General features: G+C 40.4%; 1 protein-coding gene across 1 annotated transcript; it reads left to right on the top strand.

Moving 5' to 3' along the window:
* The first annotated feature begins 12,955 nt into the window (after positions 1-12,955).
* On the top strand, positions 12,956-17,694 carry LOC115422793 (uncharacterized). Its single transcript, XM_030139374.1, has one exon. It carries the CDS (start codon positions 12,956-12,958, stop codon positions 17,627-17,629), a length of 4,674 nt encoding a protein of 1,557 aa, XP_029995234.1. The 3' UTR covers positions 17,630-17,694.
* Positions 17,695-18,931: the final 1,237 nt, after the last annotated feature.

The raw sequence follows: 18,931 nt of genomic DNA, 5'->3' as shown, positions 1-18,931 counted from the left end.
ATTATTTATACAATTTCAATTCATTTTTCAAACTGATTCTTTCTCTCACATACAAAACAAATGCACATGCACACAGTAGGGTTTCCAAAATAAAAGTGTCATTTTAAAGGTGATGGTGGTTTCAGCAGAGGGTCGCTGGTGTTCTGTACAGATGTAAGGAGGACAGACACTAAAGGATGGGAACTGGTATGGGGATGGAGAGGTGTGAGTGGAGCTGAGGTGTGGACATTCCCGGGACGCAGATCGCGGGGGAGGCGGAACGCCCGGTGCGAGGTCCCGCCCAATGCTGTTTGCAGCTTTAATTTTATTTTAAAACAGGTTTTACTGCATTGTTTTGTGGATATTGGAAATTTTGCACACATTCAAAAGTACACGGAGTACATTTTTTCAAAATAAAACCAAAATTAAGAATAATACAAAATGTCTATTACATAACTTCTTTTCATTTTTATGACCAAACGCCCAACTGTTTGTACAATGTTTCTTCATTCAAAAGTACTCTTTCTCACAGACACACATCCTCACACAATAGGGTTTTTCCAAAATAAAAGCCTTAAATGTGGTAAATCATCACTTTTATACTCACTTATTCATACAATTTCAATTCATTTTTCAAACTGATTCTTTCTCTCACATTAAAAACAAATGCACATACACACAGTAGGGTTTCCAAAATAAAAGTCTCATTTTAAAGGTGATGGTGGTTTCAGCAGAGGGTCACTGGTGTTCTGTACAGATGTAAGGAGGACAGACACTAAAGGATGGGAACTGGTATGGGGACGGACAGGTGTGAGTGGAGCTGAGGCGTCGACAGTCACGGGTGGCGGATCGCGGGGGAGGCGGATCGCCCGGTGCGAGGTCCCGCCCAATGCTGCTTGCAGCTTTAATTATTATTATTATTATACTATCGTCACTTTAAACTGGATTTTGACCCCCTGAACATGTTCAAAAACTCAGCAAATTTGGCACACATGTCAGGCCTGGCGAAAAATTTAATAAAATGAAAAAATTAACCCCATAGGTGCCAAAATGGGCTCTATAGCGCCACCTATGTGAAAAAAATGGCAAATGCCCTAGTGGCCAGTAGGAATGTCGTACAGACATAGAACCAGTACCAAAATGTTGGTTGCAAAAAGCACTAAAAATCATCCACTGACACTTATGACCTAACTCCAACAGGAAGTTCGCAATATGCCTTTCAAAATAAAATTTCTAAAACTTACTCGGATGACACCGTTTGTTGTATTGACTTCTAAATAGCACCAAAAGATAGAGTGAACCCTCCTCACAAAAGTGATCTCGTAGCTAAGTCTTAACTGTCTTATTTTTTTTTTTACAAGCCCACAAAGTTGCCATGTTTGGAACTCATTTTTCACTTTGCAGTTTTTCCCTACATGTGACATATCTACGCGTTCACGGGACTCAGCACAATGCTCACATGCAAAAAATTTTCAGATAGCATGTACGGTTATTGATTTATGACTATTTGTTTATTTTCATACTTTTTCCACTTTAGACTGCCATTTGACCCCCTTAACATGCTCCAAAATTCACCAAATTTGCCATGTATGTCATGGCTGGTCAACACTTTCATACAATATCAAATTTAACCCCTTGGGTGCCAAAATGGACTCTGTAGCGCCACCTATGTACTAAAAAACACACAAAATCTGCCCTAGCGGCCAGTAGGAATGTCACAGAAACATGAAACAAATGCCAAAATGTTGGTCTGATTGAGCCCGACAAATTCTACACTGACACTCATGAGCTAACTCCAACAGGAAGTTGGCAATCTGCCTTTGAAAGTTACTCTACGTTTCTGCAATTACTGCTTATTCATTTCAGACTTTTGAGAAAAAAGTTATACATCATTAAATTCCCACAAGTCTGCAGAATCCAAAAGTGAAAGAATTTTTCAGATACGACCTACGGTTATGGAATTATGGCGATTTTTTGAAGACTATGTTTAGTTTCACTTTTCACAATGACAAAGTCCCTATAAAACTCTTCCTGGTGCACACTTGTATATGTCTGTCTGTAGTGCAGTGGTTCATGTAGCTACCTGTGGAACAAGAGAACCTGTGTTCAAATCCCAGGAAAACCAGTTTTTTTTTTTTTTTTTAATTTTAATTTTAAAACAGGTTTTACTGCATTGTATTGTGGATATTGGAAATTCTGCACATATTAAAAAGTACACAGAGTACATTTTTTTCAAAATAAAACCCTTATTAAAAATAATACATACTGTCTGTTACATAACTTCTTTTCATTTTTATGACCAAACCTTCAACTGTTTGTACAATGTTTCTTCATTCAAAAGTACTCTTTCTCACAGACACACATGCTCACACAATAGGGTTTTTCCAAAATAATAGCCTTAAATGTGATAAATCATCACTTTTATGCTCTATTATTCATACAATTTCACTTCATTTATCAAACTGATTCTTTCTCTCACATATAAAACACAAAAGTTACACCTCATTAAATTCCCACAAGTCTGCAGAAACCAAAAGTTAAAGAATTTTTGAGATAGGCCCTATGGTTATGGAATAATCCAATTTGTTTGAAGAGTAGTTTTACTGTCAGTTTGAACTTAGAAAATAAACATATAAAACTTTTTATAGTTGCTTGGTGACTATCTGTACAGATGGGGTAATGGTTAGTTTACTGAACTGCAATTCAAGACTTTTCAAGTTCAATTCCCAGAGAAGGCAGATATTTTTTTTTTCCCTACACAGTCTGTTTCCATGATCTGCTTACTAATTTCAGACTTTTTGTTCAACATACAGTATTATATATTATATATGGTCACAACACTTTCAAAACACCTCCTGTCTTAAAATGTTTAAGATAACATGTATGATTATGGATTAAACAGCAGCTTTTCAACTGTAGACCATTATGGTCTCTGCTCTGCTCTGCTGTGCTCTGTGTGCGAGCTTTGCCCCGCCCACAGCACCGCAGCACCGTCTTATTTGGTTCAATGGACAGAGCCTGTGTCCTGATTGGCTCAGAGTCGAATGCTTGGAGCATCTATAAAACAGTGCAGGACCGTTACCGTCAGACTTCTGTCTTTGCTTGTGAGTGGGTGAGCTTAATTACAAGTGCTTGACAAAAGTGACATCAATTCATCTCTGGACTTTTCATCTGTGGACTTTTCATCTTCGCTTTTTGGACTTCGTTGGAGTTTTGGATTTCTTGACTGGCCAACCGGTGAGTACATATCAACTAAAAATGGGCTTTTAAGAGAATTTCTTGCAAGCAGTAAGTGTGTGTGAAACATATTACCGTGTAGCTTGATCTTAGCTCTTTGTTTATTGATTCTAAACCAAGCTGAGGTGATAATGCTTTGTATTTAAAGGTTTTTGAAGTCAACATTTAAGAGAATAAATGTGTATTCTGCCTGTACTGTTTTTTTCTGGCTTTGTGTGTCCTGGTGCTGAGTGAGTGTTTGCTAACTGCATGCTAACACATTAGCTCTTTGTTCTGAGGTGCTAGCCTTTGTGCTAATATGCTGACTGCGCTCATTTGACATTTTGCTTTTGTTTTTCTTTGTGGGACTGTGGATGGATTTGTTGCCATTTTATTGGGGTTTAATGTGTAGATATGTGGAGTTTAAGTCGTGGGTCACATTGTGTTTCTGCCTTGAAAACCTAGGCCAAGTTGTGAGCTGTTTGGATGGTGTTTGTTGAGTACTGTATGTGACAGAAAGTCTATTTAATTTACTAGACTTATTTTGTAATTGACGTACTTTGCTGTAGCCTGTCTTTTCCGCTGTCGGCAGATATCTGTATGAGTTATGGCGAAGTGGTCTGGGTGTGTGCATGATGCAGTGTAAGTAATTATGCCTTAATTTGTCTGTATCTAGCTGTTATAGCATTACTGAGTTTGTATTTGTTTGCAGTGTTTCTGATGTTGGTTAGTGTGATTTGAGTGTATTAAGAATATGTAGAATCTGTTCACTGAGTTCACATGACTGTTAAATTAGCGTTAGTGAATGTTCCTCAGCTTAGCTTGTTCATTTCAGTACGCTCACTTGTAATAAGAAGTGAGTTATACTCGCTGCCCAACTGCAGACCATCCATGTATTTGTATCGTTTACTTTTACACTTTGACTCGTGCGCATTGTATTGATTGTAATTTGGCACGGCAGCTCCACGCGTTCAATTCATACAGGTGTTGCGTCCTTACCGCGCATGTTGCACTATTTGCCCACTAGAGGGAGCCAGAGACCAGCAAATATTTTTGAATCGCTTGTGCGCATCTCTACTGTGCTTTTTGTATTCCAGTAGGCCCTTTTCAACCAAAAGCCCAGGAACTTATTTACCAGGAACTTGTTTGGGGTAAAAAAAACTTCCTGGTAATTGCGTTTCCACCGCACCCCAAAGTTCAGGGTAATTTTTTCAAATCAGGTTGATGATGTATGAGGGAGCAGTAACAGAAACTGAAGTCCAGTTCATGTCCATTCACAAAACAACCTCTAGTTCAATAAAATGACACAGTACTTAAGTGGATGGGTTGGGTTTAAGGTTTTACTGGTTGCTGAATCACTTATTCCATCTGAAATACATTTTAAATGACGTTAACCTTCATTACATATCCTTAATTTGTATTTAAAAATGGTAGAATGTGTACTTTCAACTTCGCATTCCTTAAACTAAATCACATCTAACTTTCTGTGAGATGGATGGTTCTGTTTCATTTCTATTGTTTTACAGATATAGTCGAGGTTCAACCCTAAAGTCAGACACGTTTACTTAAATGCCTGCATTTAATTTGACTGCATATTACTGATAAAAGTACTTATACTCTACTCATATTTTAATGCCTTGTAAACAAACAGTATTAGGTTAGATTTTATTTTATTTATTTATTTTTTCAATTGAAAGAAAACAAAAGCTGCAAAAAACAAGGTGACTTGAGATTTAATGACAAATAATCATGTGTGAAAGGTTCAGGCTTTTGGACCAGCTGGCCCAGGACCAGTGTCTGGACCAGCTGTTCCTGGACAGCCGTTCTGGAACTCCATGGTCCCGGTCCCTTTTTCACTTTGCTACAGGAAAAGTTATAAAAATGATAAAATGAATAACAAAACACATGACATATTCCTACCAATGTGATGTGACACGTCTGACCTGGGACCTGTTTCACAAAAGTAGGATAAGGGATTAAGCCAGGATATGTTGGTTATCCTGGCTCAACTTATCCATGATCCGGTTTCACAAAAGCAGGATATGTGTTGACATAAGTTACCATGGAGATTTATTCTGTGGAGCTAGCCTGCCCCAGACCAGGCTGAGTTCAGGTTTATTTTATCTCATCCCTCATCTCAGTCAACAGTCACCACAAATGGAAACCAATAGTTCTTCCACTGCCCACTACACAATGGAACCACAGGAACTAGACCTACTGTCAGTATATAAACATTTGTGATTATTAATTTCAATAATTTTACCTAAATGATGATTTTAGATGATTTTGCAATCAGTAGTTCAGTTCAATTGTGTTTATTCAGACATTTCAAACATTAGACATTTATGCAGATCCAATGTTTAAAAACTACAGAGTCTGAAGCCTAAGATCATTCTGCCCCCCCCCTTCATATCACCAAACAAAATGAAATAAAATAGATACCAATGCCTTTAGCTTTGTAACAATAGAAACAACAACAACAAAAAAAATTCAATAGTTTGTGAATGTTTATTTTTCCTCTCATTCTTCATACAGTGTATTTTCATGACATTTCATTTAAACATACATAGATTAAACATAAATAGTGTTGTACAGTCTTTGAACTCAGGATTGAACTTGTTCCAAACATTTCCTCCAACACACAGACTAAATGTGTTCATATTTGTTCTAACAGAAGGTTTATTGAACCATGACTTCCTCTGAAATTAGAAATAATTTCCCATATTTTAATCAAGCTCTGAATATGAACAGGAAACAGATTTTTTTTTTTTTTTTTTTTTAACATAAATTGGGTTGTTTTAAAGTGGACTAGGTCACTAAACTTTAAATTTTTTTATTTGATCATAAATTGATGTGTGTGTTCCCTATAGGACGCTGTATTGATCAGTGGTATTGGCCTTTTTTGAATAATGTTGATTGGATTTGGATTTGTGCAGTCAGTATTCCCCCACACCTCCATGCACTACAACATAAAACAACTTCACTTCTTTTGTACAGTTATTCCAAGGAATTTGATTACATTGTCCCTTTCAGTTTCTGTATTATTTATACCTCGGTAACTGACAGTTTCCCATAGACTATATATGTCATATAAATACTAACAGTAACATGATGTTCCTTTATTGAATAAGGATCAGTGAAAGCATGTATAACCATCAGCTCCTTTAAAACTGAAGTCACACAGTGACTGTACAAGATAGAAAGAACAGAACCAAAACATATGATAGAACAGAAGAATAAATACACATTCAAAAGTAGAATACAGCCCACATGTCTGTACACTGAAAGAAATATACATGTCTGCACACTGAAAGAAATGTAGGACAAATCTGTACGTAACAAATGAACAGACAAATGAATGGACACAGTAGCCTCCCTGTAACATAGTAGACACAGTATATACACAGTATACATACAATACAGGGTGGGGAAGCAAAATTTACAATATTTTGAGGCAGGGATTGAAAGACAGTGTATGACCAATTAGTTTACTGAAAGTCATGAGAATTTATTTGCCACAAGAAAATTGACATAATAGAAAATGTTTTTATTCTATGTGTCCTCCTTCTTTCTCAATAACTGCCTTCACACGCTTCCTGAAACTTGCGCAAGTGTTCCTCAAATATTCGGGTGACAACTTCTCCCATTCTTCTGTAATAGTATCTTCCAGACTTTCTCATAATAGTTTTGCTCATAGTCATTCTCTTCTTTCCATTCTAAACAGTCTTTATGGACACTCCAACTATTTTTGAAATCTCCTTTGGTGTGACGAGTGCATTCAGCAAATCACACACTCTTTGACGTTTGCTTTCCTGATTACTCATATGGGCAAAAGTTTCTGAAAGTAGTCTTAGGTATGATTATGACATCAATATATGTTTGGTTTCAAAACAATTGACGTAGTGCCTGCTGAGAAAAAACAACTAAATGTTCATTGTAAATTTTGCTTCCCCACCCTGTATATAGACAGTATACATACAGTATATACACAGTTTGTAACACAAACATCAAAACAGGCCAAATCAATTTAAATTGAATTAAAAAAAAACAAAACAAATTCCTCTGCCCCTGCAAGACATATTTACCTTAAATCATGCATGTGAACTAAAATAATTGAACACATATTGGTCCATGGCCAGCTGCCCACTGCGGTCATCAGGGAAGATGGCAGGATTGTCCCTTTCCATGTGTGATACACTTTAGATGGATTTCTTGCCATTTTGTTGGGGTTTAATGTGTAGATATGTGGAGTTTAAGTTGTGGGTCAGGTTGTATTTCGGCCTTCAAAAATTAATATTTAATCAATATTTACTATGAAAACCAGGAGTTTTTCATCTTCAATGTAGCTCATGTTTAAGTACATCTTGAGTGTGAGTCTGATTATAATATTAGACCTTTATTCTATATTCCATTCTATGCTGGTATGGTCATGGCTTATGTTAGTGTCATTCAGCATGTATGTTTATGCTAGTATTATTAAATTAGCAAAAGTGTTAGCACCTTTTGCCTGTTCTATTTTTCAGCCTATGTGGACACAGCATTTAATGTCATGTTGGCCATTTTCTTCCTAATGAGTAAATGCTCAATGAGGATGCTTGGTTAGTGGTTGGCCTAGTCTTGTAATGGGAATGGTACTCTTTGCTCATGTTAGTAAAAGTTGAAAATTAATTTATTACAGCTTTACATCAGATTTTGTTGACTATTTTTCTAGTATATGTTTTGTTGCACAGATTCTAACAATCATAGATTAGGAGTAATTGTTGAAGTAAAACAATGTGCAGCTAATATTTAGTAGCAGTGATCAAGTCATGACATGCTGATATAAGTTGATGTCTCTGAAGTAATCTCCCAGTTTTTTTTTTTTTTTTTTCATTGTTGAGTGAATCTGTCTGTTTATATTTCCCTCATATTGACAGGTTAGGATGAGCTGTGTTATGCTGCCCGTTTTCTGTGATTGGTGAAGAAAAGGATTGTAGTTAACTCATCAAAGTTTTGTGACTGTTTTCATTGTTGAACACAAATATGTGTTCTTTAATTCCAGGTTGAAGATTTGCCTGTGACCTGAGATTCTTCGACGTACGGATCCCTTCACACTACACCTTTACACTTTCATACATCCATTCAATTTACAAATTACAGATTTGTACACAAACTCACAGAAACACACATACATATACTTACGCAACACATAAAACACACCTAGACACACACACACACACACACACACACACACACACACTTGTACATTTCTTAATATTCCTGCAAAGGTGAGTTTGAACATTTATTGGATTACTGAGGTCAAAAGCTGGCTATAGTTTTTTTGTGAGTATGTGTGCAAAATTTCACTGTGATTTATGTATTTTCTCTGTGATGGTTGAATTTGATTTGTCTGCGTTTTTTTTAGATGCCGCGTGCCAAGGGCCACAGGCGGGCCCTGGCCATGAAGAAGATGAGGGCAGAGCAGCTGGATTGGACCCCCCAGCCACCTGTCCCTGAGTTTGTTCCGCGTATGTGTCAAACAGTTTATTAAATTCTTTATTCTTATTTAAAATATTCATTTTTAAAAATTCCTTATTCTGAGCCTTTGCATGTATTCTAAGTACGTATTTACACTCAAGTCTTTTATGTTGATTATACAGGGCGTGGCACTGGCAGTCGTCACCCAGTGAGGAGATGGCCAACTTCCCACCTGACCGGCCGTCAGGTGAAGTTGGTCCCTCCAAGACACCTGGAGAAGAAGGTATCATGTTTTCTATTTTCGAAAGAATGCTGTTTGTTATCAGTCATGGTTAGTGTGTCTGTTCTAAAGTGCTGTGTCTGTTGTTTCAGATCGTGTTCGTCATCGGGGACTCCCACCTGAGGGCCATGGTCGACGAGGACGTCGCCATCCCGGAGCTGCCTTTCTGTTTTTCTTTTCTCTCTGTTCCAGGTGGCGCAGCAGCTGACCTGAAGATGGAGGTGAGGCACCTGACCGTCCCCTGGACCCCTGACCTCGTGTGCCTCTGCGCACCGAGCAACAACCTCACAGGTTGTCGTACTATCAGTGAGGCAGCGGTGGACTTCGACGCACTCCTGACAACAGTCCGCAGCCGCTGGCCCAAGGTGTGTTTGTTTTACAAGTCCTCTTGTATTTGTTTGAAGCATCCGGTGTGTGTGTATTTTTTTTATTTTTATTTTTTTTAATGCTAAAATGTCTTTCTCTAGGTGTTTGTTCTGGATTTCCCTCCACGCCTGAACATCCCCCTGGACCTGCAAGAGCTGCTGCGTCAGGAGTACCACCGGGTGGCAGCACGCATGGGTACGCTGAAGCTTTGGTCCTAATCACAGGCATTTTTCTTTGGAATGTATAATTCAACATAAATATTTATTGTGTGCAAATAAAAGCACAGCTCTTTACTTTTTTCTTATGTGTGTTAGGTCTCCCATACGTGGCTGTGGCGGACCACCTGTTGCTGAACCGGCTGAGCCTTTGGTGCCCTGACGGCGTGAGTACAGAGTCTCGTTATTTCACTGATTTGGTTTTTTTTCTGTGGCGTCTCATACATGTATAGAGTCAATGTGTGCTGTGTTTGACTGTTTTTCAGGTTCACCTCAGTGACACCGATGGCATGCCCATCCTGGTGGACCTGTTGTGTGATGCTGCCTTCTGTCAGCTTGCACCCCCTCCACCGGAGCCTACTGCCTCTCCTCGGACGCCCCCCTGTCCCTGCACGCCACCCAGTCCCCGGGTGGCTCCCAGGGTGGTCGCGACGGGACCAGAGCCCCTGCCTCATCGGAGGCACCCCCGGGGGTGGACTGTGGTTGGACAGGAGGGAAAGGTAATATTTGGCTCTATGTCACTTTCTGGTTGTCATTTTGTATGTGTTAAACAAAACTCCAGCATATAACTAACTCTTTTTTTTTTTTTTTTTTTCCGTTTGTTTGAAGGCTGGAACACCACTGGTGCGACAGTCCGATCCCATCCCGTCCAACGCAGTGTGGTTCAGTAGTGCTATGTTGGATGCCATGGAGGAGTTTGCTCCTTCCACTGGGTCTGGCAGCATTGCTGTTCCACCATCCGGCCAGGTAAGTTTAAAAATTTCTCCCTCTTATTTATTTTCCCAATAATATTATTACGCGCACAAACAGAGTTGTACATTATTATTTGTAAGTATGTAAGTGTTTGTCCTCCTCTGCCCATTTAACTTTTTGCCTCTCACCTTCATGTGTATAGTCTATAACATACTTTTTTTGTGGAATTGGTGCTTTGAGTAGGTTTGTAAGTTTGGAAAGTAAAAACTATGCATTGAGCTGAGTTATTGTTTGTTTGTGTTATTGTACATTTTTGTATAGAAAAGGAGACAGCCTCTAGAAATGTGCCTCTTATTTGTTTAGGATTCCCCAGGGAAGCGTCAGCCAAGAGGTGTTGCCACCAAGTACGCAGGACGAAAGCGGCAGGTATGCATTTTGAATTGTATGCTGTTGTGGAGTTCCTAAGATCAAGTCAAACATGTATTGCATTAATTTGAAAGGATTGTGTGAATGCACAGCAAAGTTAAAATGTCAAACTGCGTGTATTTGTATGTTTGGTTTTTTTATATTTTGATAACTCTTACAGTGAATAAATAACTGTTGATTTAACATGGCTCTGTACCTCTACTTCATAGGCGCCGGCAACACTTTACTCTGCCCATGTGGTTGCCGCCCAGCCCAGGGCAGCGTTGGTCCAGGTGTGTACTTATTGATTATTGGTAGCAGCATTATTTCTTCTCTTGATGACTTGAGTAGGTAAAATGCCATTTCTACATTGTGTCAGGGGGAGGTGGAGATGCCAGAGGTTGCTGTGGTGCCAGAAGATGTCAGGGACCAGTCTGCTGTCCAGGAGGGAGCTCAGGTGCCACAGAAGATCAGCAAAGGTAAGTGTGGTTCTGTTCCTTGTGTTCCTCATGTTAGTGCAGCTCTGTCTGACTGTGATCATATGGCAGCAACCAGGATGGATCATGGAGGGATTAGGTTAGTAAAGGTTGTGCGGGGATCTTTTCACCAGGGAGATCACAGGTTTTTGTATAGAGGAGTGCAGTGTATGGCCATTGCCTTAGTCAGCTTAGCTAGACACGCAGTGAAAAGTGTGTTCTCGTGGGAGAGACTTGATCTGGATCGCGTGTTGATTGAAGGTGATAAATTGTATTCTGATTTGCGTAACAAAAACGTTTTCAGCCACGTGTCTAATATGTTGTCCGTTCCAGATCTTCCCAAGGTTTTTCCAATAGATAGGCCAGAGTTTAGCGTAAGTTGTGGTGACACATGGTCAGGTGAGGTAGGCGTTATATCAGGTGAATGGATCGACATCGGTGTGTACGTTAGTGTGCAGACTGGCCTGGAGAGGATTTTTAGTCAGTACAGCACTTGTCTGCTGACACTTTGTGGCAATACGTCTGCTATCATCTGTGAGGATGGACAGTTTGCTGTGGTTGATAGTCACTCTCGCAGTAGCTGTGGCCTGGTACATGGTGATGGTACCAGTGTAGTTCTTCATTTATCGTGTCTGGATGACCTGCATCAGTATATTTGTTGTTTGGCAGACAGTCTCACTTCAGGGGAGAAGCCCTTTGAGCTGTCTGCCATTAGTGTTACTGGTGTTGTGTGTCCAGTATCCTCTGGTATTGCAGTGGAAAGTTGCGTCTCTGAGATGAGCTCTGCTGCAGCACCAGGGTTTAGTGAAGTCTTTGATCTTTGTGCAGCCCCCTCTGTATCTGGGAGTGGGGCTGGTGTAGAAGTGAGCCAAGCGCTGTCTGGCATTTCCATTCTGACCGTTTCTGGTGAGGTTAGCAGTAGCTCAGAAACAGAATCCACATCTACTGTCAGTAGAAAGCGTAAGATTTCTTCATGCACCCGTATGTCGAAGAAATCAAAGCATTTTGATAGTACTACAGTCAACTCTGATGTAGAGTTTGTTGATGCAGTTAGGAATGTAGAGCTGGTCTTCCGTCCCCTCGGTGTAGATGTGTGTCAGGCTCTGTGTAGTCAATTACATATAGATTTTATGAAAGTTGGTGGGCTGGTGTGTAGAGAGGTCAGGTATTTAGGTGTTCCCTGTACAAACGAGAAGATAGTTCCAGATGGGAACTGCTTCTTCAGAGCTGTGTCTCAGGCTGTGAGTGGATCGCAGAAGAACCATCGTAGGATTAGGTTGGCCGTTTGTAGCGAGTTGGTGCGTAATGCTGATAGGTATCAGAGTCTTTTGAGGACTGGCTATTCGTCTGTTGCAGAGTACGTTAAGCAGTCCAGGATGAAGTATGTAAGCACTTGGGCCACAGAGGTGGAAATCCAGGCCACTGCAGATTGCTTGGGAGTTGGTGTGTGTACGTTTCTTGATGGACGTTGGGTAAAGTATAGCTGTAGCAGTAAGTGTTTGTCATCAGACTGTATTTACTTGGAAAATGTCAGGGGGGAGCATTTTGAGTCTGTGGTATGTGTGTGTAAGCCTGGACAGCAGGGTTGTTATGGTTACTGTAGAGTTGGTGAGGAGACAAGCTATAGTACTAGGTCAACAGTGATGGATGTCATTGACAGTGTGTGTACAGATAGAGATGTTGTAGAAGTTGTAGATGGTGTTGATGTGAGTTGTAATAGTAGTAGTACTTTGAGGTCCAAGTATTTGAGGCAGAAGCAAAGTCTGTCTGAGAAATGTGGGTTACATAGAGAGAGATTTAAATTATACTTCAGGGAGATGTACAGGGAGAATGTTTTGTTCAGGGAGAAGAATATATCTCGGAGTATAATGAAATACAGGGATAACAGTGAGCATAGGGATAGGGTTAAAGCTGTGAGTATCAGGAAATACAGGGATGACAGTGAGCATAGGGATAGGGTTAAAGCTGGGAGTGTCAGTAAATATAGGGATGACAGTGAGCATAGGGATAGGGTTAAAGCTGGGAGTGTCAGTAAATATAGGGATGACAGTGAGCATAGGGATAGGGTTAAAGCTGGGAGTGTCAGTAAATATAGGGATGACAGTGAGCATAGGGATAGGGTTAAAGCTGGGAGTGTCAGTAAATATAGGGATGATCAGCAGCATAGGGATAGGGTTAAAGCTGGGAGTGTCAGGAAGTATTGGGATGATCAGCAGCATAGGGATAGGGTTAAAGCTGGGAGTGTCAGGAAGTATAGGGATGATCAGCAGCATAGGGATAGGGTTAAAGCTGGGAGTGTCAGGAAGTATAGGGATGATCAGCAGCATAGGGATAGGGTTAAAGCTGGGAGTGTCAGGAAGTATAGGGATGATCGGCAGCATAGGGATAGGGTCAAAGATAGGAGTGTGAACAAATACAGGGATGATAAGCAGCATAGAGAGAAGGTTAAGGAAAATATTAAAATACAGTATCACGGTAATTGTAAATATAGGCAGCAGGTTCTTGATCGCGTCAGGTTGAGTCGGAAGCAGAGGCTCGAGAGGTCGGTAGATTTTAGCTTGGTTATGGATCACTTTTTAGAGAAGGTCAGGGATGGACCAGATTTTGTGTGCTGTGTTTGTCATAGGCTGATGTTTAAATCTCAGGTGCTGACATGTGACAGGGAAGTTTATGCTGCAAGTGTAGCAACAGCTGACATTGCAGATAATTGCATTAGTGAGCATTATTTGCATAGTTGTGATGAGGGTTGTGTCGAGCCCTGTCACTTAGCTGTGTGTAGAGGTCAGCTGTGGATTTGTTATACGTGTCATAATAAGATTAGTAAAGGTGAAGTCCCAGCTGAATCATGGAAAAATAACCTCGATCTAGACCCCATTCCTTCAGAACTGGGATGTCTAAATAGCTTAGAGCAGCACCTGATAGCTTTACATATCCCATTTATGAAGACGTTAGCGTTGCCTAAAGGTGGTCAGAATGGTGTACATGGGCCTGTTACATGTGTTCCGGCCAACATTGTACAGACCACCAATGTGTTGCCGCGGTCCAGTATGGAGGGGTCTCTGCTTCAGGTTAAGTTGAAACGTAAACTGACCTATAAAGGGCATTATGAGTATCAGTTTGTTGATACACTGCGTGTAAGGCGGGCGTTAGAATATTTGAAGAGGACAAATGTGTTGTATAAAGACATTGAGTTCAATGAGGAGTGGATAAATGAATTTTGTAGACGGGAAGATGGTGAGCAAGAAGAGCCTGAACCTGAGGATGAGGATGTTCAGGTTCAGTCTTCTCAGGTTGAGCAGGTTGTTGTACAGGGTGAGGTTAGCCAGGCTGAGGATGTTGCAGCAAATGTTGATGGTGTAGATGAGGAATCAGAAGACATAGTGCAAGACGAACTGTTACATGACAGACAACAGCACTGCATGTTTCAGGACACTTGCTTATTTCCTGTTGACATCGGGCAAGAAAGTTTAGACCAGTATTTTGAGGACATTGTGAGTATAGCACCTGCAGAGGGAAACAGTCCAGTTAGGATGCTTTCTGACCATCTAAATGAAGCAAAGTGTTTCCCGGTGTTGTTTCCTCTGAGTACTAAGACCTTCCATGATAGTCGCATGCATCATTTAACATTGTCCCTCGGTGTTTTGTTGCAAAGGGCATCCTCTCATGGTATTGGGTCAGAGGATATGTGGATGACTAGCATCGTAGATAGATACAGGAATAGGCCCGACGGTGATGTGTTTGACGACATGTGCATTTGTACTTTTGTGTCGGAGTATCGTGTTCTCACCAAGAATGAAAAATCTCCAAACCAAATTCAATTGAAAGGCGGTTTGGGATTCATCTTGAGGAGAACACGATCTCAGTTTGCGGTTGTGCGGTACATGCGTTTTGACTTAGAAAAACAGGAGGAAGCCCACTTTCAGAGTCTGTTGCAGTTGTTCCTTCCTTATAGAACTGATTCAGAGCTCAAGCCCGAAGGCTTTGCGCTCTTCAAACACTTCTATGAGGAAGGGAAGGTGACGTTGGCTGACGGCTCCGTGCGTTTGGTGCAGGACGTCGTCGATGAGAATAGGGTGAAGTTTGAAGTGGACTGTCCTCATTTAGAGCGCGCTCAGGAAATTGTGGAGAAGTTAAATGGCGTTGATGAAGATGCGTGGGGGGAGCTTTGTCCTGAGCAGGAAGTCGAACGCTTAGAATGTTTAGAGGACAGACAGCAGCAGCAGCAGGCAGAGATACAGGATGAGCAACTGGTAGAATCTGAAGAAAATGTCCCCGATTTGTTTGTTGGTGGTAGACAGGTAGCTCAGTTTGAGAAAAACACCACCATTTTGTCTAGGAGTGAGGGTTTAGCCTTGATTCATTCTCTGAATGATACGCAGAAGGCTGTTTTTGATAGGATTAGGAAGTGGTGTTTGGATAAGGTGATGGGTAAAAACCCTGAGCCTTTGCATGTGTTTGTGACAGGTGGCGCAGGGACGGGGAAAAGTCATTTAATCAGAGCTATCCAATATGAGGCAGGGAGACTGCTGTCAACACTTTGTGATCGACCAGATACTATTTCAGTTTTGTTAACTGCTCCCACAGGCGTAGCTGCATATAATTTAAATGCAGTAACAATCCATCACGCATTGAGTATTGGTAAACAGGTTAGCTTACCTTACATTCCTTTGGGTGAAGATAAGCTAAACTCTTTGAGAGCTCAATTGAGTCACCTCCAAATTCTAATCATCGACGAGATCAGCATGGTAGATCACAATCTGTTGGCTTACGTGCATTGCCGGTTGAGGCAGATTAAGCAGTCAGGCGACTTTTCCCCTTTTGGTAAAGTTAGTGTGATAGCTGTGGGGGACTTTTATCAGTTGCCACCCGTTAAAGGGAGGCCTCTGTACACCAGTCAGGTGGTTGTGGACCTGTGGTGTCATTTTAATAAGGTGGAGCTCACAACAGTTGTTAGGCAGAAGGATAGTGTTTTTGCTGAGCTGCTGAATAGGTTGAGAGTACGTTCAAAGAAAACCCCCTTGTTGAAGAGCGACGTTGCGATTTTAAAGTCCCGTGAGACTGGGGAAGAGACCTCAGCTTTGCATATCTTTCCAACTAATATGCAAACCAGTGAGCATAATCTGAAACGGTTGTTTGCAACTTGTCCAGATTATACCACTATTGAGGCTCAAGATTTTATGAATAGCAAGAAAACGGGCAAATTAGAGGAGATAGTAGGGCATCACAGCAGAGCATCGTACACATGTTTACCCGAGAAATTGTGTTTGGCTCGGAATGCACGTGTAATGCTTTGCAGAAACATTGACGTTGTAGACGGTCTGGTCAATGGAGCATGTGGAACTGTTACTCATATTGAGTTTGGAGAGGACAAAAGCTTCCCTCTCACAGTTTATGTTAAATTTGATGATGAAAAAATTGGCTCACAGAGGAGAAAGCAACGTTCACATGCTGTAGTAGAATGTCGTAGTTCTACTGCCATTGATCCTGTTCAGGAGTCGGCCACTGCACGGGGTGGTCTGCGTCGTCAGTTTCCTCTTAGGCTAGCGTGGGCGTGTACTGTACATAAAGTGCAGGGATTGACTGTAGATGAGGCCGTTGGTTCGTTCAATAAGGTGTTTGCACCTGGGCAGGCGTATGTAGCACTTAGTCGTGTCAGGGCTTTGTCTGGACTCGTCATCAGGGATTTTAAAGAGAAGGCCATTTACTGCAAGGACACCATAAAGGAGGCCTTGGATAGCATGCCTCCATTTCTGATTGAGCAGCCACAGCCTTCATTAAATACACACAGTTTCTCTGTGTATTTAATGAACGTTCAAAATTTAAGTCGCCACCTGTCCCATTTGGTGTCTTGCACGCAGCATTTACAGCCTAACTGTATTGCTGTGACAGAGACGTGGCTCAGTGCACAATCCTCAACAGACAGTGTTCACATTGACGGTTACATTTTCCACAGTCGTCCTCGAGCCTTGTGTTACAGCAGCAGTAACCCCAAATTGTCTGAGCTTAGGGACCTAGAACATGGTGGAGTAGGCTTGTATACAGCAGGTGATTTGGACTGTGAGATTCTGCAGGTGCCCGATTTGAATCTGGAGTGTTTGGTGTGCCTGTTTAGCAAATTGAACATCTTGATGGCAGTAATTTATCATCCACCATGTTATCCAAATTCATTATTCAAACAGAATCTGGGGAAGTTACTAGATTGGTTGAATCCAATCAGTAACACAATTGTTATAATGGGGGATTTTAATGAGGACATTTTGAAAAGACCATCAATTTGTAAATTTATGGGCCAAAAAGGATATATTCAGCATGTAACGCAAGAGACAACAGAGAAGGGGACACTGATTGACCATGTTTATGTCAAAACAACATGGTATGATGTGGATTGTACAGTGATGTCTGCGTACTTTAGTGATCATGAAGCCATCTGGTGTGGTTTTCGTGTTAAAGATCAGGATTTATTAGAAGATGTAGATTTGCTGTTTGCAGAGGAGTTTGAAGATTTAGAGGGTTTTTTCGATGATGAGTCCGATGTAGAGTAGATTAGGTTTGATGGTTGTTATGGTTGATGTTTTTACAGTTTGAGTAGGCGTAATTGATTATTTTTACGGGTTGTAAGAGGAAACTGACTTTTAGCATGTGTATATATTTATTTGTTGCATTTTAAATGTGTGTAAATCTGTCCAGCTAGGTTGTGTGGTTTGTGTTTGTGTAGGGACAGTATATTTATTGATGGTGTTTTATATCTGGTATTTATCGGTATTTATTCTGGCAAAGTGTTGCCAATCTCTTGTTAATTAATGAGCTTGATGCAAACAAGAGACATAAAGTTAGATCTGGTTGTTGTTATTGTTGCAGTCGTTTGAGTAGGTGTAGTTGTTTTTTTATATATATATGGTTTTAAGAATAAAATGACTATGTACATATTGCTTTGTTGTTCCTTAAATGTGTAAATCTGTCAAACTAGGTTGTGTAGGTGTTTTTGTGGTTTTATTGTATGCGTGTTGGGACAGTATATTTATTGATGGTTATTGATATTGGGTATTCATTCTGGCAAAATGTTGCCAGTCTCTTGTTAAATAATGTGCATGATGATTGTTGCAGTCGTTTATGAGTAGGTTCAGTTGTTTTTTTTATATGTGGGGTTTTAAGGCACAAACGACTATGTACATATTGCTTTGTTTCTTAAATGTGTAAATCTGTCCAACTAGGTTGTGTAGTTGTTTTTGTGGTTTATTGTATGCGTGTATGGACAGTATATTTATTGATAGTTATTTATATCAGGTATTTATGTATATTTATTATCTTGTTAAATAGTGTGCATTATGCAGGACATAGATTTAGTCATGGTGCATAGATATGCTTGTATTGATAATCATGTGTCACCACTGTAAGTAGTTGTGTTTTTGGGTTCTGCCATATGTGAACGGTTGGTCTGTGCTGTAACTGTATGTAAAGAATACATACAGTTTGTATGTATTCTTTGAATGTGTTGTTTGTATGTGTATGTGTTTTTTTTTCTCAGGTTGAAGTTCATTGTTAACGGTGCACTTTCTGATTTAAGATTGATGTACTGTTCATGAACTAAGAGCAAATCTGTTGTGGCACCAAAAGGTACACACACCTCTCATTGTGTGTACCAGTGGTGTTGAACAGGACAAAATTGCATTACAAAAATATGTATCTCCTCCTGTGTGCCAGAACTAATTGTTTTTTCTCTCTGAGGTTTGTTCCTGTATATGACGTCTCAACTCTGTGATCCGCAAGTATTTTTGATATGTATTTTTTTATGGTAGTTAAATTAATTAGTACTCCCTGGTAAAATGTCCAAATAAAAGAGCAAA

The sequence above is a fragment of the Sphaeramia orbicularis genome, chromosome 1 (genome assembly GCF_902148855.1).
Source record: "Sphaeramia orbicularis chromosome 1, fSphaOr1.1, whole genome shotgun sequence".
Lineage (NCBI taxonomy): Eukaryota > Metazoa > Chordata > Actinopteri > Kurtiformes > Apogonidae > Sphaeramia > Sphaeramia orbicularis.
This window is presented reverse-complemented; position numbering and strand designations above follow the sequence as displayed.